The sequence below is a fragment of the Vicia villosa genome, linkage group LG7 (genome assembly GCF_029867415.1).
Source record: "Vicia villosa cultivar HV-30 ecotype Madison, WI linkage group LG7, Vvil1.0, whole genome shotgun sequence".
Lineage (NCBI taxonomy): Eukaryota > Viridiplantae > Streptophyta > Magnoliopsida > Fabales > Fabaceae > Vicia > Vicia villosa.
The window spans coordinates 88390531-88413946 of NC_081186.1; the positions used below are offsets into that span (position 1 = coordinate 88390531).

The following is a 23416-nucleotide window of genomic DNA, read 5'->3' on the forward strand; positions in this document are numbered from 1 at the left end:
ACGAGCACTAAAAATTTGATCATTTATAAATTGTTGCCAAACATCTATCTCGACATCAATCGTTTTAACGCCGTCCTTCACCTCATCCGGCTTAACATCGTCATTCACCTTGTCTGAAACTCTTACAACAGCTTTGGGAAACATGTCGGGATGCACCATATTTAAAACAGGCAAAAACAAAAAATCTGTTAAATTGTGTTTCTGTAACATGGCAAGTTTTAGATATGCACATCCAAAATATAGTAGGCGCGTTTCGCACATGCATATTTGAAATGACGCTATTTTTTCATCCAAAACTCTGGAACAATGCAAGGAAATGAGAGATGAAACGAGAAAATTTTACCTTAAATTGCAGCTTTCTATGCTCTATTTGATATGATAAAACATTTGAAATTTGGTTTAGAGACGAAAAGATGATTGAAAATGGTTGAAGTTTTGTGGTATGTTTTGATTATAGGAAAAAATGAAGAGAATGAAATAGCGGTAGGGGTGATCATGCAGCAGGTTGATATAACAACAATATTTTCGGATATGCATATAAGACAATACCACTTAATGTTTTAATCCAACGTTTAAATAATAATAATGTGTAAACAAGGTGGTTTCAGAGATATATTTCTGAAATTCATTAGAAATTAATTTTAGATGTGTTCGAAGATGTATTAAGAGGTTTATTTCATCCCTACAAAGTTGTATTAAGAAATTTCCATAAAGAAATACAAATTTATATTTATATATTTATAAAAATGAAATTTGTATTTTTTTTCATAAATAATGAAATATTAATCAAAAAAAGGGTTTAGCTTCATTTGTTGTTGGTCACACTGTTGGTTTTCCGCCGCCAGCCACCGCTAGCTTTCACTCCTCTGTTTCGGTTTGGCCGTAGAACGAGAGAGCCATGATCGCCGCAATTTCATGGATTCCCAAAGGAGTCTTCAAAGCCGAACCTGTTTTCGCCGAGCTTCCTTCCAAAGAGGAAATCGAAAAAATCATCTCCAACACGCATGAGTTCGTTCCTTTTCATCCACCATCAATAATCAACCCTTAATTATTATTGACATCAACATTCTGTTATGTATATTATTGCAGTGTGGATGAAGAGAATGATATGGAAGAAGACACTGACAAAAACAACGATGAAGTCGCACACGCTTTAACAGTAGCTGATGCAATTGCTAAACCATCCAAGGAAAATACTGACGAAATTACCCTCGCCTTGCAAGAGCTCAACATGGAAACCTATGATGAAGAAGATGACAAAGGTGTCCTTTTATCTATCTATCTATGTTTTTCCATTAATTCACAAACCTAATTATTTATGTTTTTTTTTTTTTTTTGATGTTAGGTTTTGAGTTGTTCAGTTCAGATCTTTATTATCAGAGTAATGAAATGGATCCATATATCAAAGATAAGAAAGTGAGATGAATTCAAATATTTTAATGTTTTTTTAGGCTAATTTGATCTGTTTACTGATTTTGTATCATTTATATGTTGTTTAGGAAGAGTATGATTCTGAAGATCTTGAAGACATGGTTATTAATCCAACTGATTCTGTTGTTGTATGCGCACGTACCGAAGACGATGTCAATTTCCTCGAAGTAAGTTAGTTGTACATTATATACATTATGTGACTAGAGCAATATGTTTAGTCCATCCTACATGTACATTCTCAACCTTTACGATTGGTGCCTTAATTTGTTACCAAAATTTCAAAGGATATAAGTGTCTTGATGAATGTAGACATAGTTTTAGAACATTTAGACCGATTACGGGACTTAATTTCTGGACATCTTGTTTGTACATTATGATGAACTAACAACTTAACTCCCATCATGTAGTGTAAATATTGAACATTTTTGTTTTTTTTTTTTGCGAGGAATGTGTTTAAAAGGTTAACAATGTAAACATACATACTAAGAGAATTAACTTGTTAAAAAACACTTGTAGGACTAATTTGTTATCACACGCTTTTAGGTCTTATTTTTACTTTTACTTTTTAGATTTATCACACGCTTGTTGGCTCTGGCAGGTTTGGATACTTGAAGATGCCAATACCCGTGATATGAACTTGTATATTCACCATGATATCATTATTCCGGAATTTCCACTCTGCACGGCTTGGCTGGATTGTCCCCTTAAAGGAGGAGAAAAAGGTTCAAACCCTATGAGTTTTTTGCTTCATATGTGTAGATAGATGGTTTGTAATGTTTTTGGCTATTCGGTCTTTCTAGGTTATTGCAATTTATGTTTAAGATTCAACCTTTACATTATCTTACTATCTTAAAATTGTTTCGTTATGATAACAGGAAACTTCTTGGCTGTTGGTTCAATGGGACCATCCATAGAAATTTGGGATCTTGATGTTGTAAGTGTATAAATGTTGCTGCACTATCCAAAACCTCCTAAGCTTAAATGGAGTTTTTTTTGGGTGCAAAATATGTTGTAATTTTTTTTTGTTCTCAGATTGATGAGGTAGAACCATGTGTGGCGTTGGGTGGCATAGAGTCAAGCAAAACGGGGAAAAATGGGAAAAAGGTTTGTTAAACATTGTGTTAATCAATCAGCATAAAATTATTTGGTTACCTCTTTTGTTTTGGATTTGCTGGTTACTAAATTGTGACAAAATTATTAAGTCACATATGATATTCTGTTTGTATGGTCTGCTGTGTGAAAATTTAAATTCTGTTGCCCGTCTATCTATCTATATTTTAGTGATTTATGGATTTTATAACAACTTTTAGATTGTGAATAGCATTATATGGAACTTAAGATAGAGATGTCATATGCATATGAGGATCAAAGCTTCTATTTGCCAACTTCCCACATTTTTTAATGTAGTTTGATTATAGTTTCTTATACCATGCATGTGCCAACAGAAGCCTTCTAAGCTTGATTTACTCACAACTAATGGAAACCTCCTCTCATTAATATTGCATTTAATCCTTTTAGATTTAAAACAAATATATTAGCCATTTCTTTTTATTAAAATTTGATTTCAAGCTATCATATGAATCTCTTGAACTGATTCTGCAAGTTGTTTCGTAAAAGAAATCAATAAAATACAGAGAGGACAGTCACACTAGCTCAGTACTTGGTCTTGCTTGGAACAAGGAGTTCAGGTTTGTTAGATTTGGATTCTGCTTTATTTTCTCTGCTCTCTGCTTTTTGGGAACATAATGATTTTATTTACAATTTTTTATCTCTCTTTCCTGAAACCTAGAGTTTGACAAATATTCTTAAAAATTACAGAAATCTACTTGCAAGTGCTAGTGCTGACAAGAGCGTAAAAATTTGGGACGTCGTCGCTGGAAAGTGTACTCTTACAATGGAGCATCACACTGACAAGGTAAGAATCAATTTACAATGCATATCGTTGATAAGGCTAAAGATGGGACATATTCTATAAATTCCGGTCGTTGAATAATTCAAATGGTTTGAGTCAATGTTTTCCTTGATGCCTTTCAACTATCCTCACAGGTTCAAGCAGTTGCTTGGAATCATCATAGACAACATGTTCTTCTTAGTGGCTCATTTGATCATACAGTTACCTTGGTAATGATCCTATGTTTCCTTGTTAATTGACTTTTATATTTAGTACTGATTACCTATTATACTTTACTCTTTGTTTGCATATCCAAATGCTAAAAAATACATTTCTGTTTTCAAGTGAATAAGATGAAACTTCAAAAGTGTTATTTTTAGTTTAAAATTTCAGCTATTGAATGGTTTTAGTTATATTAAACTTGCAGAAGGATGTAAGGAATCCGTCGCATTCAGGCTGTACGTGGTCAGTCGGTGCTGATGTAGAGAGCTTGGCATGGGATCCACACGCTGAGAACCTTTTTGCGGTGCGTTATGATTATTTCTGTCCCTTGTGAACTAATTTTACTTTACATATCTGATAAATTAAACAAACTAGCTTCTTTTCCCTTTTCTGATAAAGATATTATACTAACTTCCACTTATGTTATTTTTTTAAAATTTATTAACCAATTCTTTTTCTGTTAGATGAATGTTCACTAATCATGGTTTAATTGTCCTGTTAGGTGAGTCTTGAAGATGGTACAATCAAGTGTTATGATGTCCGGAATGCCATGTCCAATGCCACATCTGAGCAGAGTGCTACTTTTACACTTCATGCACACGACAAATCTGTTACCTCACTAGCCTATAATATGTCAGCACCTAATGTATGTATCTTCAAAACTTTGGTGATATTACCGTCTTATTATTTACTTTAATTTGACCCTTCCTTGTTGACATGACCATATGCAGCTTCTTGCTACCGGATCCACGGATAAAACGGTAATAGTGATGTCAAATTTGTTGTTTTCCTGCATACCGTGCGCTGCAGATTGGTATTCATCTAAGTTTACTTCCATTGTTTGTCACAGGTAAAACTATGGGATTTGTCCAACAACCAACCATCTTGTGTCGCAACCAAAGAACCAAAAGCTGTAAGCCCGTAAAATATTTGATGATTCATCCTGTGTCTTGTTGAATTGGCACTGACGAGTTTTCTCGCTCTCCTTTTTTCTGGTGTTTGTTAGGGGTCTGTCTTTTCTATCTCTTTTGCAGAGGACAATCCATTCTTGTTGGCAATAGGAGGCTCAAAGGGAAAAATAGAAGTAAGTGAAAAGAAAAGATGACCTTTAACTTTGGTATTCTAAATAGTTCCCTCTTTGAAATTGATACTAATATCTAACTATTTTGTAGTTATGGGACACCTTAGCTCACGAAGGTGTCTCTCGAAGATACGAGAAATACAGCAGGAACCAACCTCAATCCGGGGCCTGATATAATGCAATGTCGACTCGGACCCTTAAGATGGATATTTTGTTTCTTTTTACTATATAATGAGCTTCAATGCTCTTTGTAGTTTAGGAGTATTTAAATTTTGGAAGGTTGTATTAGCAAGGATGGATTGATATACAGTTTATCTTGAATGCTTTTTGTAGTTTAGGAGTATTTAAAATTTGGAAGGTTGTATTATTAAGGATGGATTGTTATACATTTTGGTAGTGCTGTTCTGTCCTTCATTATATTTATAACAGGTTTTGAAAGCTGTGTGACAGTTGCAATTAAGATTTTCATTCGATTTTAGCATTTCAATATTTTGAGAGTAATTAGATAAAAGGAGTATGTTTGTACTTGAAAACATTCTATTTATTTAACTAGGGACTTGAAATAGTCCTCATAATCACTTTTTGCAAGCATGGCTTGTGTATCTATGGACTTAGGAAAATAGAAATTTAGAATGCAGAACACTGTCCACCGAATGCTCTAAGCTGCTACTGCTGCTAAAGATTTGCAATTAGGTACCATTCATGTAAAGAATAGGCTTTGCATTTGATGAAATATACCTCTTTTGAACGTTGATTCCAAGGGCAACTACCACTGGGTTTAGTACATTAATCATAGAAATATCTTCAAAATGCATGCTAGTAATAGGACAAGTTCCTTGAGCACTAGGCAAGTCTTGATCCTCACATCATTATCAATATTTGTCACAGTGCAATTCTTGATTAGAACATGTTCAACAACTTCTTCATCATATGTATACTTTCCTAAACTTCCAACACTTCCACAATTCACATTTTGAACTGTTATTTGTCTTCTTCATTCGAATACTTTTCTAAACTTCCAACACTTATTCCATGTCTAGGGTCACAATTCATATTTGTGTTGAGAACTTTCACATCAGTTGATCTTTCAATGTGGATTCTGTCGGTGTTTGAGCTTGTAGAAAAACTATTTCCATGGAGTTAAGTCTTAGTGCTAAGTTAGAGTTGCTACTGCCATATGATTCGGAGCCCACGTTTCAACTGTGTGATCAGCCTCTTGCAATTGAATAATAAGGTTGCCTATAATAATTTCAACTATAAAACACATGTATCATATTTTCCTACTTTTTCATTTATAGCGGCAACATGTCAATTATCATGCTTCTTTAATCAATTAGCATAAAGCAAAATAAAAAGCCAATTCGGTAAAAGCTTAAATCTATTTTTTAAGAATCTTGAAATTTCATTTTCACTACATTTTCTAACAAAATCAAATTATTAATGAAAATGATTTATTTTAGTCTATTATTCTCTGGTCAAGCATTTTACAAATAGTTATTACTATACCACTAAGATATCTGAATATTAACGTTAAAATGAATTTTCATATAATATAAATTTTGATATAATTCAATTACATAGTAAATTATTATATATTAATCTCAAACTTTATAGATATGATCTATATGATAGTATATTTCAATCAAACTGTTGATTTTAAAAATATATATATTTAAAATAAAATTATCGAACGAATGTAACTTGTGGTGTAACTCTTCAGGTGTAATTTGATCCCTCTTCCATCACACATTAGAGAAATAAATAATTTCAAAGAGAGAGTAATGTTAGGGCGGGTGGAACAGTAAAATAAGAAAGGTTTTTCATTAAACAAAAGTGAAATCATATAATTTTATTGTCATTCTTCTCTACAACAGAAATCTACTACTAAAATACCACTTTGAATACAAGATAAAATCTCAAATATTATGGAAGAAAAATTAAATGTCTATTCTTTCTAAAGGTAGAAGGTTTTCTTTATGAATTATTATCTTACAAGAAAGTCTATTTGCTATAATACCAAGGTCCTCAATTATCTGAGTGTTTAAATCCAACCAAACTAGTCCACCATCAAATTTTCTAAACAACATATAACTATTTTTTCCAGCACCTATTGGATGGTCAAGGCAAGGCAAAGGTCCTAGAACGAAGAGTTTAGTCCATGATTTCTCTATACCGAGCTCACCCAATACCGTAATGTGAAAAGTAGCCGAGTCTTTATGATTTGATATGAAAGCAATAGATCCATTTAATAGCACTAAATGTCTCCGCACTTGATATTCTTCAAAATTACCATCTATATCTGACGGTACATTTGTTGTAAGAAAAACTTCATTGCTCCAATCAAATGACAACAAATATGTTTCATTATATGTTTGAGATTCACATAACCAGTGACTGAGTCCACATACATAGACTTGTTCAGAATTCATATTTCTATACTTCATATTAACATCAAATATTTTCCAAGAGTTGCTTTTTAAACTATATATCTCCCATATATATGACTTATAAGATATATCTTCTCTTGGCTGCACATCAACATCAACATCACCATCACCATCACCATCACCATCACCATCACCATCACCATCACCATCGGTATCTTCTATAACTTGTCCATAGCACATTACTTTATAATCATTTCGAACACAATCATAACCAAATCCACGATGGAAATTCCAAACAAACCAACTGGGTCCAAATCGAAAAAGATTTTCAGGGATGATCTTAAATTCTTTAGTGGATGGGTTCCACAAAATAATATTGTGTTCACGTACACAAATTAGACAAAAAATTCCATTAACACTGCCAGAACCTAAAATATTAAAACCAGCTGAATCATACTCTCTATTCATAAATACACTATTTAATTTGACATTTGGCCAATCAACTTGAACCATATTCTCACGTGTTTTTCCAAATATATAATACAACTCAAATGTATCGTCGTAAAGATAACCATCCCATGGAGTATTAGTTTGATGTAGCAAGAGAGATGTATCGTCGTAATAAGAATGATCTTTTGTTAAAAAGTTGTTGTGATACATACTCATGAAACAAGAATTATCAAACAAGAGGGACCATGATTTGCATATACAACCAAATCGCTTTAAAGATTTAATAGGCAGTTTGGATAAAATAGAGAAGAAAAGATCGTCAGGTATATGTAATTGGCTTCTTATATTTACCTTCTCATCTGGCGAAATTAGATCCACACGTTTCTCCATTTAAATTCTGCCGGCGAGTTTTGATTTCAAACTACAGTTTTAAGTAGCAATCAAATTGATATATGAGATTGAATCAAAAAATCATTGTTGCAAAGCATTGAATTTATAAGAATTTTTTTCCTTAACTTTAGTGAATACTGTTTTTCTGAAAACTAAATTGAAAGTTATTTTAAAATACTTTCTATAAAAAGTAAGACATCATCATAAAGTATTTTTAAAATTATTTTTTTCCTTTTTTATAAATTTAAATAATTTTTCTGAAAACTTAAAACATTTGAATTTTTTATAAATTTAAATAATTTTTTAATATTATTTAATTTAAATGTTTATAGTTTTTAAACAAGGATCTCATTTTTCAATTTAGAAAAAGTAGAATAAAAAAATTGCAAATAAAAAACTAAAAACAAACATTTATTGGAATTTTTAAAATTCAACACATGAAAGTTACTATTAAATAATTTTTCTACATAATTAAATTAATTGTATAAAATATTTTATTTTTATTTTTAATATAAAGCTAAGAAGCTTAATTTAAAAGTAATTTAAAATATTTGAATTTTATATCAATTGGATTTTTTTTTAATATTATTTATCTTATTTGTTTAGAATTTTGAAGTGAAAAATTTATTTCTTTTGACTCAGAAATAAGGAGGCCAGATTTTAAAAATTATGAAAAATATAAAGAAAGTAGTATTTGTTGAAATACACTAAATTCGTACTATTGATTTTGTAAAAGAAGATTATGTATAACTTAATTAAGAAGTTATTGTAAATAGTTTATCATATATGAAAAATGGGATAATATTTTTTAAGATAAAGCTAGGAAACTTAACCTAGAAGAAACTTCAAATTTTAGGATTTAATATTATTTTATATATTTTGTTTTCTTAAGTTACATTTTATCTTTCATATTTTCCTTTGAAGAAAAGGTTACATTTTATCTTAATTAATAATAATTTTTACATATTGAGGATTATATTTTCAGATTAACAAATGTGACAGAAAAAAATATTTAATGTAGTATTTTTAAATTCAATTAATTAACTTTATAAAATAATATTATAGACTATAACTTAATTGGGAAATAATTATAATATATTATTTCCATAAGATAAATTATGCTTATACAATGTTTTAAATCTTTTTATTTATATATAGAGCATAGAAATATTTTATATTTATTTCTATATTTTATATTGATTTTGTAATATTATAGACTAAATTGATTGAAAAGTAATTATAATATAATTTTTTATAAGATAATTTAAGGTTATACAAAATTCTTTTAATCTTTCTGTTTATATATATATATATATATATATATATATATATATATATATATATATATATATATATATATATATATATATATATATATATATAAGATATTTTATATTAATTTTTATATATATTTTTAAAATTTTTACTTATCTTATACTCTCTCTTGTCTTATTTATATTAAAAAAATTATTTTTTTATATTTATTGAGTAATCAATATATTTAAAATAAATTGATTATTCGATAAGTCTAAAAAATCAACGTTTTTATATATAAGATTAAAGGAAGTATCCTTTTCTTTATTTATAAAAAGACGTGTGCATTGTTTTCTTAAATATGTTTTTCATTTATATTTTCTCTTTATTTATAAAGTCTATATTATATTTTAAAATCAATTAACTTGAAAAATCTATAAATTTCATCGTTTATTAACGTAGGTCTGTACTACACACACATACATCAAGTAGGAAGATTTTTAAAATAAAAGATAAGATGATTAAATGCTAACTATTCAATTTGATAAATGGTTTTGATGAACATTTATTGTCTGTGCTTACATGTGACTTATCAACACCATTAATCAAATCTAATGTTTAATATTTAATCCTCATATCTCTTATTTTAAAAATCCTCATGCTTGATGCATACCCTGCATATATTGATAACCACCCCTCATATCTCTTGGGTTACAGAGCCCCCGGTGGAGTTCTTGGGCCGATGGAGGTGTTGGGTCAAATCACCCCTAGTGGAGGTCTTGGGTTAAACGCCCTTAGTGGAGGTACTGGGTTAAAGCGTCCCCGGTGGAGATATTGGATTAAAGCGTCTCTGGTGGAGGTTTTGGATTAAAGCGCCCTCGGTGGAGGTCTTAGGTTAAAATGCCCCTCAGTGGAGGCCTTGGGTTAAAGCACCCCTCGTGGAGGTCTTGTTGTTCTCGGCCATTGCTTTTGTTGGAGAGTAAGTCTCTTATCAGGTTTTTGTACCTGAACGAGATCAATCAACTTTTCCCTCTTTGAGTTATAAGTTGGAGCTATTCTTCTTTGTTAATTGGAGTGATATCCCAGTATCTTTTGATCATAATATCTAATGCCCTTTTGCTGAAAATCCGAGTTCTTTGGTAGGATTTAGCTTCTTCGATAACCACCTAGTATAATTTTAAATATTTTTTAGAAAAGTGAGAGTGCCTCCCGCCTACGCAGAGGAAATTAGCTACACCCTTTACTAAAGTAAGTTATAAATAGATCCTTAGATACAAACGGAAAATACATTAGCTCGCGGTATACACTAATAAAATTGCTCCAATGTAAATTTGCATTGTCTAGCCTCTTGACTTATCACACAAATGCTTCTGAACTCAATGTCTCGATATAGATATAAGATCGCCGTTGTCCATTCCTCGCCACTTCATACTTTGGAGAATGCAACTAATATATTGACCAAGCCAATCATCAGTGACAAGTTTAGGCATTGTTTGAACTTGTTACATGTTTCTCAATGTTAAGCAGGAGATGTACTTCTCTAATTGCGGGAAGTCTTCATATGAGTTTGATATTCATCAAGTTGGAGATTGTTGAGTATGGTTCATATTCTTGAGATGATTATAGATTGTTGAGTATAGCTCATATTGTTAAGATTATTACGAGTTGTTGAGTATTAACTCATATTTCATATGTGTACCATAATTAAAGTATCTATTTGGAACAGTTTCTTAAATTCAAAGTTATTGTTATACATGTTCTATATTTTATTGTTTTTCTTTTACTACTATTGTTTTGTATGCTTTATTTGATGTTTTACATGCTTTATTTTTACCGTTTTTAACATGTCAGCTTAAATCACCCGAGCTCGAAATACGAGAATCGTCATACTGACGGTACTCTAATAAATTGTATAATTAGCAATTGTAACAAGAATTATTTTCAAGTATGAAATTTATGTGTTTGCCATTTAAAACACTGGAATACCAATTTTAATTCGAAAGAATGAAAACAATATCTAACTGTAGAAAATTCATAAATTGATTTTAAAATACAGTGAAAGCATTTTTTAATTAATTTAAAAAATTTTGATTTTCGAAACAGTATTTTAAACTATAAGCGGACACGCAGAAGCGGATGTTATATGTTTAAAATTTAGTACCGGGCACGCGAAAGCGGACAATACCTTAATTTTTTATTAAAAATAACTATTCAAGTAAAAACTTATTATTTTCCAAACGGGATTTCGAAGTTGTAACTGTGACTCGTACACGCAAAATCGGACGATTGGATTACAAGTTTAAAATTTGTTATTGTAACGGCGAAAGCGGACGGTACCTTTAATTGAATCATTTTTTTAAAAAAATATTTTCTCATTATAATTATAAAATATGATTTTGTGAGTACCAACCGTCAACGAGAATCTCGTTCTGGTCTCATGTTATATTATAAACATTTTTTCCGCGAACAAAATCAATTCGCAACACCGTAGATAAACAGCGTAGTAGTAGAGAATGATACTTGTCAATTGGTCTCTGCGGGATTCGATATCTTGTATACTAAAATCGACAAACTCATGCACTTGCAGTCCTGTCAGTGTCCCACCATAAGTCAGTTTTGGAACGCCCCCACAAACATTTTTTTGGTTTGGTGGGACGACCCTGATGATGGCCTCGTTGAAGAGGGCGAGATAGTCCCTCAGCGATTCTGACGAACCCTGGCGTATATTAAATAAATTGGTAGTGGATATCTTTCTGTGGTGGCTGGTGGCCAAATTATGCACCGACTTCTTTACCAGTTCCTGGTAACTGTTGATAGATGTACGGGTCAAACCCATAAACCATTTGAGGGCGGCCTCTCTAAAGGTGTCAAATAGCAGTTTTCACTTCAAAGAGTCAGGAGCTCATATGATGGTCATTTATGTATTGATGGAGGCAACGTGTTCGTAGGGATCGGTGCACCCATCAAACTTGGCTGAGGAATGAGGTTTGAAACCTTCAGAGACAGGTGTCCCCCATGTCTCGCATGAGAGTGGTTAGGGGTCCAACAATTTTATTTCCTTTAGGAGGTTGGGATCTTGTTGGTGTTGTATGATGTTGTGGACATCTTCTTCTAACGTCTGGTTATGGCGGCGTAATTTGTCATGGCAACACGCATCTTCACCGAGGCATCGACATCACTTTTACCGCTGGTACCTTCTGGGTTCTGGCATAAGGGATGAAGTTCTCCTATTGACCATAGTTGATAGTGGATGAATGTAGGAGCGAAGGGTAACATTAAGAAGGGTGATGGTGATAGAAGAATGTGTGCCCAGGTTAGTTTTATTTGGGGTCCCACAGTGGGGGCCCCCGGTGAGAGGCCCTATTGATGACGAGTAAGGCTTGGTAGAAAATGTACAATCACTAGTGGTTGTATGTTAAGACGATAGTGATTTTTGTGCCCTTTAGGGTGTTAAGAATGTGTATAACTTGAGGTTTGCCCGGTCTCCTTGAGATGAGGGGTATTTATAGAGATCTTTATGACCTAGAGTTTGAGTCACCCTTATTGGCATCAGTCGTTCCCTTCTTCTCTGGGGAATTTGTTGACCACATGTATTTCAAAAGTAAGCGGAGACTCCTTATTTCTTGGCTCGCACATAAGAATTTTCTCTTGGCGGGTCTCCGGGTTTCGCCCGAGCGACGCGCCTCCTGGGCAAGGGCGCCCTGACTTAGGGCATCCAAAAATAAAACACTACAATGTGAAAATTTACAAGGATATAAGTCCTAGAAAATTATGAATATCTCAGAAAAGATATGTTGAAAAGGTGTTAGACAAGTTTGATATGAGTAATTTGAAGACTATGAGTACTCCATTGGCAAATCACTTGAAGCTTTCATTGGATCAGTGTCTAAAGACAGATACAAACTTTGAGTATATGTCAAAGGGCTTTTACAATGATGTTGGTTTTTTAATGCATGTTATGATCTCTACTAGACTAGATTTGATACAAGTTGTAAGTCTAGTTTGTAAGTTTATGTCCAAACTAGAAAAACGTCATTGGAAAGAAGTCAAGTGGATTTTCAAGTACTTAAAGGGTATTATGAGTTATGGTATCATTTTTAGCAGTGAATAGGGTGATACCGGAGTTGTAGGATATGTTGATTAATGTTATGTTGGAGATATGGATGATAGGTGGTCTACCACATGGTATATCTTTACTTTAGCAAAAGGACCTACTTGATGGAAATTCTCAGTTCAATTCATAGTGGTCATGTTGACAACTGAAGTAGAATACAGGGCATCAAGTGAAGTTGTCAAAGAAGCCTTATGGCTTACAGGACTGGTGAAAGAATTGGGTGTTAAGCAAGGTGGAGTTCGATTGCGTTATGATAATTAGAGTTTCATTTATTTAGGAAACAATAAGATGTATCAAGCCAATACCAAGCATATAGATGACTGGTTTCGCAAGATCAAATATTTACTTGCATCATGATAGATATTACTTGAAAAAATTCATACTTTAGAGAATGCCGCTGATATGTTGACCAAGACAATCACCGATGACAAGTTCAAACATTACTTAAATTTAATACATGTTTCTTAATGTTAAGTAGGAGATGTACTTCCCCAGTTCCCAGGATGAATAGTCATGCAACAAGTCTTCATATGGCTATGATATTCACCGAGGTGAAGATTGTTGAGTATAACTCATATTGTTGAGATTATTATGAGATTTTGAGTATAGATCATATGGTTTAGATGATTATGGGTAGAGATAACTGTTTGAGGGTAATTAGGGATTATGATTTAGGTAAATTGAACCCTAATACTATATATATGACTTGTAACACTAGAATCCTAATTAATTAATATGACATAAATCAAAGGAAACTATAGTTACGATTTAGTTGCGAAGATAGGCATCATTGGTCGAATTACATTAACAAAGATCAATCGAGTTCATTGTTTTTTTATTTTTGTTTATTTTTAATCTTCTATATTGGTTGTTTTTCTAACACTAATGCTTTTTAAGTCGTGTTATTCCTCATGTTGAAGGGTGCTCACAAAAAGTTCGATTTTTAATGGTTATCAAGAGAGAAACATAAAAAGGCAAACATGATAATGGTTGTATGACTGAAACAGAATAAAAAGAAGAGGCAAAAAAAATTAAGAATCAAAAGAAAACGACGCAGCAGAGGCAAACAATGAAGAAGCAAAGGAGAACTATAAAAGAATAGCAGCCATCAATATGCAAAGGCACGGCTATTGCGCTTCCATAGCACCGCTACAAAAGCGCTATTAGCCGACGCTATGACCACTATCATCAATAGTGTTTCGTAGGCCAATAGTGTAACCGTGCTGCTACGCTAAGTAGCGGTGCTATAGCTCGCTATCAACAACCTAGACCAAAAACCACTCACAAATAGCCAATGTAATACCTTTTATAGAACAATATTAAGCAAACTACTCTGAAAAGTCTAAATACTTGCAAACTGGATAAAAACAATCTGAGGTAAGAAACTACTCAAATGAAGGAAATGGAGGATAAAAGTTAAAAAGTTTGTTTCCCTTTGCCTTCTGGTCTATGTAAGTACATTCCAAAACCAGCAAAAACAAATGGCAGCAAGAATCTTTTCTTTTTTTCCAAAAACAGAACAAGTATCAGATTCTGTTTTGAGTTGAATGATGCTTTGAGAGAGAAAATGTTTGACAAATACTTGAGCAATTAGAATATAATCTAACTATTCAGCATACATGTTAATCTCAATTTAGTAAAATATTATAAAGTACTAGAAATATTAAGGATATCTATCAGATTTCAGAGAATATCTACTTTCTGCTTTTCCAAGCATTTTGAATGAAAACCAACACCAAACTATTCTTAAACCAAAACACAATAAGCCACCAAACATGTTGACTACTAAGATCCTATAAAGCACATACACCAAAAACACAACACAGACATTGACACTGGTAATAATTTGAAAAAATAAATAAATTAAACATAATCACAAGTGTCCGTGTCAAGTTTCAGACACAGACACACCTTTTTCCAGCGGTGTTGGTGCTATTCTAATCTATGTAAACAATTTAGTTAAATAAGAATGAACTTAGTTCTAGATTTCACCTATGACTTTGCAAACATTGAGCATAGTGCAAATCATCATAAACTGTTAAGTTTGAATATGTAGCCTAAAATATTCGCATTCAAAAAAATTAATCAAAATATATTGGTAACTTATTCACGGACCGATAAGGGTATCCCATCAATGTATCACACTAGTAAATCAACAAAATCCTCTGATACAATATGCTAAAATCAAACCAAAAGGTTGAAGGAACAAACAATTTCTGAGTAGAACGAACAACTTTGCAGGACATTACATGCAAAAAACTACCCGAAAAGAAAAGAAAAGTTTTTCATGTTTTTTATATTGCTTCCTCATGCATGATACACTTCCTCTATATCATCCCGCAATAAGATTTTACATCTCACTCAAATCCCAAAAACCCAAAACCTAAATAATAATAATAACTCAAAAAACTCAAGCCGTAACATTCCCTTGTAACCTCTATCTCTATATCTGAATCCTCAAAACAGGCACTTCAGTTAGCTCTAGATAAACCAAACATCTTATGTCTTAAAAACCGAAATATAGTAACAACAGTGGTGTGAAAATTTCGCAATTCACCTGCTTCACTGGATTATCTTCGCCTACAAGTTCGTGTCATCCTATGTAGTAATTCCTGATACAAAAACAAACGTTTATCAGCATTGACAAAACAAGGCAACTAATTATGAATAGATAAAAACATATATTACAAGTCAATTGCATCAATCCTAACACTATAATCCCAATAACAAGTTTTCCACAATACCAAAGAGAAAAAAACAACCGAAACTAAATGAGTCTGATATTTTATTGCAAAAAAGATCCAAACAAAATTGTAACAATTATACGTTTTCTCGAGTTATTTTAGGTTTGTAGAAATAGTTAAATTGATTGACTAAGAAGTTGAGATAAGTATGAGTAATGAATGTCGGTCTTACCCCTATTTGGCTGCCTTTTATTAACAGTATAACCACCAACATAACCAGGAGAAGTCTTGACAGAAACATCTGAAGCTGCACCACCGAGTCCATAACCGAAGGGGCCAGGTCCATCTCGCTCAGAATTTGCAGATCGCCATGTGGAGTCCCCGTAGACCGAACTATTGCTGTAAAAATCACCAAAAGAACCATCAACACCACCATTTGATGTAGAGTATGAAGATGTTGGTGCAAGAGAGGAACCGCTGCTTCTTCCATACCCTTCAGTCCCCAATCCGTAACCGTTGTTGCCACCTCCGTATCCGAGGTTGCCACTACCCGGTGACACATTGTTCCCTCCCCCGTGTCCAGATATCGGCGAAGAACCCCAGTTGACTCCAGTATTGCCAAATGCATTTCCTCCAACATTTCCACTTCCCGATCCAATGTATGCATTGGAATTCGCAGAATTTGTCCCGTAGTTAAGGCTTCCATTTCCCCACAAATTCCGAGTCACGGAACTGAAGAAAGAATTATTTCCTCCGTTACCACTTTCATATCCAACAGGATTGCCAAACCTATTGGAGTTTCCGATAAAGTACGGATTCAAGCCCCGCCCATAGCTAAGATTGCCATTGAAATTTGCATTCCCTCGAAATCCAGGACTCAAACCAGGCTCAAAATTCATACCCATTCCATAACCAGAGCCAAATGGTGCAAATGCATTCCTAGCACTAGCAACCGGACTGAACCTACCGTCCATCTGAAGTCCATAGCCTCCGACAGCACTCGGACTATACCCCTGACTGAAGCCATTCAAGAAACTATTAACCCTACTCAGACCATAGTTGTATCCGCTGAGAGGTGAGCGGGTAGGTCCAGGCGATAACTCCTTAGGAACTGCTCGCTTGACCTCAACCATTTTACCGTTCAATTCATGAAATGTCTTAAGTAGGACCTGGTCAACAGCTTCTTCAGAATCGTATGTGATAAACCCAAATCCTCTTGGCCTCTGAGTGTTGTGATCGTACATTACTACAACATCTGTTATAGTCCCAAACTGATCAAAGTACTTCTTGAAGTCACTCTCTGTCACTGTAGAAGCTAAGCCTCCAACAAATATCTTTCTCGTGCGACCTTGACCGGGAGAACCTTGGATGCTGCCACTGGTTCTACTCAGTACGTTTTGATCATCTCTAGGAACAGCTTTCTTCGCCTCAACCTAACAAAAGATGCAAGAGTATCGACTATTAGTCACAAAGGGAAAAAAAGATCAAAGAAATACAAACATTTACATCGGATGTTTAGAAGAGAAAATAATAATGAAAAATAAAAGGAGGTAACATTAGAGAATAAAGTATATGGTAAAAAATTAATTTCTCGTGGTCCATCTTAATATGTAGCTAAGAAATCATAAAACAAAAACATATCCGCCAAATCAAAGTACAATTCGATATCATAAACAACTATATGATTCGGCCCAAGTGGTTAATGAGTTTCTATTAAAGATGATCGTTTGGGAGAACCCAAGTTCGAATCCTAGCAAGTACAATTAAATTCATTATCATTAACAAGGTATTAAAAACGGCTCATTACAGCGAAAACAGTTGCGACAAAAGGACATAACATTAGAGAACAACGTATATGGAAAAAAAATTACTCCCTCTTGGACAATTTTAAAATGTAGCTTATAAAGTCATAAAAAACAAATCGACTCAATATCATAAACAACTATATGATCGTTTGGGAGAACCCAAGTTCGAATCCTAGCTGGAACAATTCAATTCAGTATCATAAACAAGGTTTTAAAAAATAGTCAGTTACCGCGAAAAGTCCGTTACCGCGAAAAACAGCTGCGACAAAAGGCGATAACATAAGAGAACAGCGTATATGGGAAAAAATTACTCCCTCTTGGACAATTTTAAAATGTAGCTAATAAAGTCATAAAACAAAAACAAATCGGCCAAATCAAAGTATGATTCAATATCATAAACAACTATATGATTGGGCCCAAGTTGTTAATGAGTTTCTCTTAAAGAAGAATCGATTGGGAGAACCCAAGTTCGAATCCTAGCTGGAACAATTCAATTCAATGTCATGAACAAGATTTTAAAAAACAGTTCGTTACCGCGAAAAACGGCTGCGACAAATGGAGATAACATTAAAGCACAACGTATATGGGAAAAAATTACTCCCTCTTGGTCAATTTTAAAATGTAGCTAATAAAGTCATAAAACAAAAACAGATCGGCCAAATCAATGTACAATTCAATATCATAAACAGATATATGATCGGGCCCAAGTGGTTAATAAGTTTCAGTTAAAGACGAATCGTTCGGGAGAATACGGTATCAAAAGGCGGTTAATTCACACCGCGGCAAACGCAATCAGTGTTGCAACACTTGTACCAACCCAAACCGCGAAAGCTTTCACGACCGTTATTTAAAACCTTATTCATAAACAGCTATATGGGAAGTGATAATTCTAATCATAATGACATATAATTCAAAAGGACAACATAAATATCATGCCAAATGCGATCCATAGACTTAAAAGAGTAGACATGACAAGAAATTACCATCCTTCCATCGATGTTGTGCTTCTCCTGAATAACAATATCTGCAACAGCCGGATCAATGAAAACAACAAAACCAAATCCACGTGCTCTCCCAGTTGTCCGATCCTTCATGATCACAGCTTCCTTAACCTCCCCATAAGTACTAAAATACTCCCTGAGTCGCTCTTCGTTGGTGTCCCACGATATTCCACCGATAAATAACTTGCCACTATCTGATTGCATTTTATCTACACACAAAGCAAAAGAAAACACTTCAATCATCCAACAAGCTAAGAAAAAACACAAATGCAAGTAGCATCAACAGCATCACATCCAAACCTATAAACCATCAATCAACAAAACAGAATTCTATCCGATCCAATCCAATCAAATTCCTTACACACATCTATAGCCAATATCAAATTTCAAAAAATCAAAACTTCCAGAATTATTATTCATCAAATGGTTTAAATAAATACAATAGAATACCTTTGATGATGACAAACTCGAAAACTGTAATAAGATAGATGCAATTATAGATATTGCTGGATTCAATTACGCACAATCAGATCCTTGATAAACAACAAGCAATGAATCCAAGCAAGAACAAAACAATCCTGAAAAAAAAAAGTAGAATAATCAGAGATAGATAGATAGATCCAGGCAATTGAAGAAAGATGAAAACTTGAATCTAGATTTGGCAGAAACCCACCGATTGAAGACGACCCAGATGATAAAATCTTAAGATCTGAGGGGAGGCACAATGAGATTAAGAACAGAGGGCAGGTTCATTATCTGGGTATGCCTCCCCACCCTTTTCTTCTTCTTTTTTCCAATTGTTGTTAATTTAGATTATGAATCAAATCAAAATGCAAATTGAGTTATGAAATCGATTGGTGTTATGTACAAAAACAAAACTATGAGGAGGTAGAGAGAGATAGGAGAAAACTCATCCCAATGTTTTATAGGAAGAGAGAGAGAAAGAGACTGCGAGATGAGAGGTGAATGATTTTATACTCAACAACATCATATCATTTTCTTTTCTTACAATTTTTTTGTAGTAAAATACAAAATTGGAAAGAAAATATATTTTTATCTTTAAGACAAGAAAAAATGTTTACAAGAAATATTTATTCTTTGATCAAAAATATTATTAAGACGATCCAAACTCGGAACACGCAATAGTGTTAGATGTAGTTTTATTCGATTTGAAGAATTAGTTTTTATCGTTGCGTGTAGAGGATGATCGACTTTCATCAAAAATTATATTATCAAGATAAGAAAATATTTTGTTCGCAAGTGATGTATTTTTTCAAAAATTAGGTTTTTTTTTAGCTTATGTGCAATGTATTTGTTTGTAAAATATAATATTTTTTATTTTATATAAATAAAAAGTTGTTATTTTAAGAAAGTAATATTTTTTATTATATTATATATTTTTATATATAGAAAATGAGTTGGATAGTTCTTCCGGAACCTTACTTGAATGTAACGAATGAACTGAACTAAGTTACGTTCAGGTTTTAAATTTCCGTTATATTTATTAGAATTGGAATAACGGAATTAGAGAAATTAATGTGAATTTTCTAAATATAAATAATTAAAAGTGAATAAAATTTTTAAAAAAATGTTTTGTTTAAAGAATATAAAATGAAAATTACACACATAAATTGTGGTCTTGGTAAAGCAACTTGTTCATATGTCATGGGTTTTATCCTATGAATTTGGTGACAAAAGACTTCTTCAAATAGTTTTAAGAATTGATGAAACTTGAGGGAAGTGACTAAACTTGAGAGAGTGTTCTTTTTAAAAGAAATTGTAAGGGTTTAAGAGAGGAATGAGATGCTCAAAAAGGTGGTCCATATATAAGATGCAACTACATGAGAAAGAATTCTAATGTGATGCTCTTAGTTCCAAAAATATCTATTGAGTGAACAATATAGAAAATAGATAGTATTGTTTTTTTAAGGATAATATTGTGTATTAAAGAACATCATATTGCAACCAAAATTATATAACAAACTTTATAAAACTAAAACATTGTATGATTGTTTAAAAAATCAAACAAAACACCATAATTCATAATCTTCAAAAACTAAATTCATATAAATAATAGTATGATATGTTTAAAACTATGTCAAATTATTATAATTTCATAGTAGTTTAATAAAGTTCAACAAACTAACTAAGAAAATCAATAATACTAGTTAGTAACATAAGCATCTACAATGTTCTCGTGAATTGAAGGACACAAAGTCAAACCTTAACTCTTTAATGATAATCATTTATACATGAACACCAAATGCAAAGAACATGTAATGATCCTAGTAGAGAAAATTATATTAGCAAATAAGGGCATCATGTTATAACTATAAAGGCGTATGGGTAATGATCGGAGGAAATGTGTACATCAAAGAGTGAAGAACGCATACATAAGAAAAGAAATGCATAGAAAGAAGGTATTGAATATGTAATTGAAAGTTTGATTCCCTCCCTCTAATAGTTCTTCTTCACATTTCCTTTTATCATTTTTTTATCCTTCAATTTCTCTTCTATCTTACCTTGTTCTTATGGAATTTCCTTATTTTTATTTTTAATTATTTGATACAATCAATTTAGTGAGAAATTAAATACTATAAAATATGTTGCTTAGTTACCTGTAATAGATTGTTGAATCATTACATTGGTGTTTTCAACTTTGATCTCATACCTGCTTAATCAATTTTAAATATGGTAATTCTCGAGTTTAATCACGAAATCAATGAATATCAGTGGATGCTTAGCATAGAAAAATACTTCAAAAAATGGTGCACGCCAGTAGATGAGAAAATGATAGTTGATGCATTGTCATTAGAGGGAATGCTCTCACACGATGGTTACATCACTTTTAATGTCATAACAATAGTACTGAATAATATAATACCCTAGTTTTCATTAGAACATTTTGAGATACTAGGATACATGTTAGGACTGTTGGAACATGATTTGTTCAAACTCTTAAAAGGTTTTGATGATAACAAAGTATTTAAAAAACAATAGGGTTTTACTAATGGTTCTTCAAGTGTACAAAATCAAAAGACATTATCCTTGATATAAATCAAGTTAAACACCTGAAAGGATCATCAAGAAAGATGCAAGGTTGTTATGAATCAGAAGGATCATAACCAAGCTTTCATGCTCTGGAGAACTCAGACTCATGTCTCTCAGATGTTGTGCTAAAACTTATTTAAAAATCTAAAGACCAGCAATATCTGAATAGTGAGGTCATTTGAAGCAATCTCGCGTTGTCATAGGAAATGATTCTACAACCTCTGAATAAGCTTCATCAAAGGTTCTGAAGTCTCTGCTTCAAAGAATTATTGTCTATATCAAGTCAACAACTCTAAAATGCATTCATCCAGACTAGTTCTGATCAAGACTCTGATAAAGACAAGCTCAGAACCTGTGAGCTCAAAGATTATGTAGTATCACTCTAACTAGGTTCTTAAGACATGCTTTAACTTATGATTAAGCTTTAACTAACTCTATAAGAAGCCTCTGAATCAGAAAGTTGGGTATGGGAGATAATTATAACTATACTCAAGCTTCAACAAACGTCTACAAGAAGTCTCTAGTCAGAAGTTATCTTAAAAGGATCTTGTGGCAACGTACGTGTACTTTATGTCTATTCAAGAAAGTAAGATTGTCAGGATCCCATCTCTTTGACTATTTTGTTGACTCTACTCTGCTCTTCTCAACGTCTTTATTCTACTTATGCTTATACTTCACTTTATGTGTTCTAGCAAAAGACTTCCAACTGCTACTTGTACTTTGATAGTGTAAACCTTCAACGGCTACTTAAACTATGAGTAGATTCAACCTTCAACAACTACTTGTATTATAAGTGATTTCAAGCTTCAACAGGTCTATTTCCAGATTCTATAAATGGAGAAAAAATTTGAAGAAGAAGTTATGCATGTGTAATACTGTGTACACAAGAATGTGATACCAGAACACACCATCAGAGTTAAGAGACAAATTGTGTCAGACAGAGAACATAATTTAGAGTAACACACAAAAGAAGAAGAAATCTAATCAGAAAGTTTATTGTGTGTTAAGAGAGCACAACAAGATATATTCACATTGACTACGAGAATCAAATAAAAGAACATGTGAATACGATCTACAGATTAACAAAACAGCAAGGCACAACAAATGGAGATCATATGTGCATAAGAAGAAGATAAAAAGAATGATGAATTCATTCTTATACACTTGGGATATACTCAACTTATATCATGCTCCAAGTGTAAAATCGTTGTGACTATGCTTAACTAGGAAGCACACAATCTAACACAAATGTTAATAACAAAGTCTCTTGATAAGAGAATACAGAGTCTCTAGCTTTCATCCTTGAGCATGAAGTCCTAAACTAAGGTTTAGAAAAGGAAGTTTATTGTCTGAGGACTTTAGCAGAAGTCCTAGATAGTTGGTATACACAAGGAAGTCTCGATCAGGAGATTAAGAAGAAGTCCTGGGAAGTTGGTATAGGCAAGGAAGTCTCGATCCGGTTTATTGAGCAGAAGTCTTGAACATGTTGATTAGGCAGGAAGTCTCGATTTGAAGGATTGAGCAAGAAGTCTTTTGCTTGAAAGCTTGAGTATAAATTCCTGAACAAGTAATTTAAGCAAAGAAGTATCTCGCCTACACGTTTGAGCAAAAAAGTCTCTTTCTAGTTGGATTAAGCATGTTAGTACCATGGTTTT

General features: G+C 32.8%; 3 protein-coding genes across 5 annotated transcripts; 1 reads left to right on the forward strand and 2 right to left on the reverse strand.

The window, feature by feature from the left end:
• Window positions 1-793: 793 nt before the first annotated feature.
• LOC131615645 (uncharacterized WD repeat-containing protein C17D11.16) lies at window positions 794-5063 on the forward strand. Of its 3 annotated transcripts, XR_009287899.1 has the most exons (17): window positions 794-1008; window positions 1090-1262; window positions 1346-1416; window positions 1500-1598; window positions 2030-2153; window positions 2307-2365; window positions 2464-2535; window positions 3049-3119; window positions 3250-3346; window positions 3478-3552; window positions 3750-3848; window positions 4047-4190; window positions 4276-4305; window positions 4395-4457; window positions 4551-4628; window positions 4717-4904; window positions 4984-5063. XR_009287899.1 is itself a non-coding variant. In XM_058886786.1 (16 exons), exons 1-16 carry the CDS (start codon window positions 899-901, stop codon window positions 4795-4797), a joined length of 1446 nt encoding a protein of 481 aa, XP_058742769.1. In that variant the 5' UTR covers window positions 794-898; the 3' UTR covers window positions 4798-5063. The 3 variants fall into 3 exon arrangements, 2 of the variants coding, with proteins under 2 accessions (XP_058742769.1, XP_058742770.1); XM_058886786.1 differs by having other exon boundaries at window positions 4717-5063; XM_058886787.1 differs by having other exon boundaries at window positions 794-1002; window positions 4717-5063.
• A 1421-nt stretch (window positions 5064-6484) lies between these two features.
• Window positions 6485-7852, reverse strand: LOC131617739 (F-box/kelch-repeat protein At3g06240-like). Its single transcript, XM_058888994.1, has one exon. The coding sequence runs from the start codon at window positions 7850-7852 to the stop codon at window positions 6563-6565; it is 1290 nt and encodes a 429-aa protein (XP_058744977.1). The 3' UTR covers window positions 6485-6562.
• A 7439-nt stretch (window positions 7853-15291) lies between these two features.
• On the reverse strand, window positions 15292-19659 carry LOC131615646 (heterogeneous nuclear ribonucleoprotein 1). Its single transcript, XM_058886788.1, has 5 exons — window positions 19384-19659; window positions 19161-19288; window positions 18693-18919; window positions 16137-17337; window positions 15292-15832 (listed from the first exon to the last, which is right to left on the reverse strand). Exons 3-5 carry the CDS (start codon window positions 18912-18914, stop codon window positions 15819-15821), a joined length of 1437 nt encoding a protein of 478 aa, XP_058742771.1. The 5' UTR covers window positions 18915-18919; window positions 19161-19288; window positions 19384-19659; the 3' UTR covers window positions 15292-15818.
• Between the last annotated feature and the right edge of the window lie 3757 nt (window positions 19660-23416).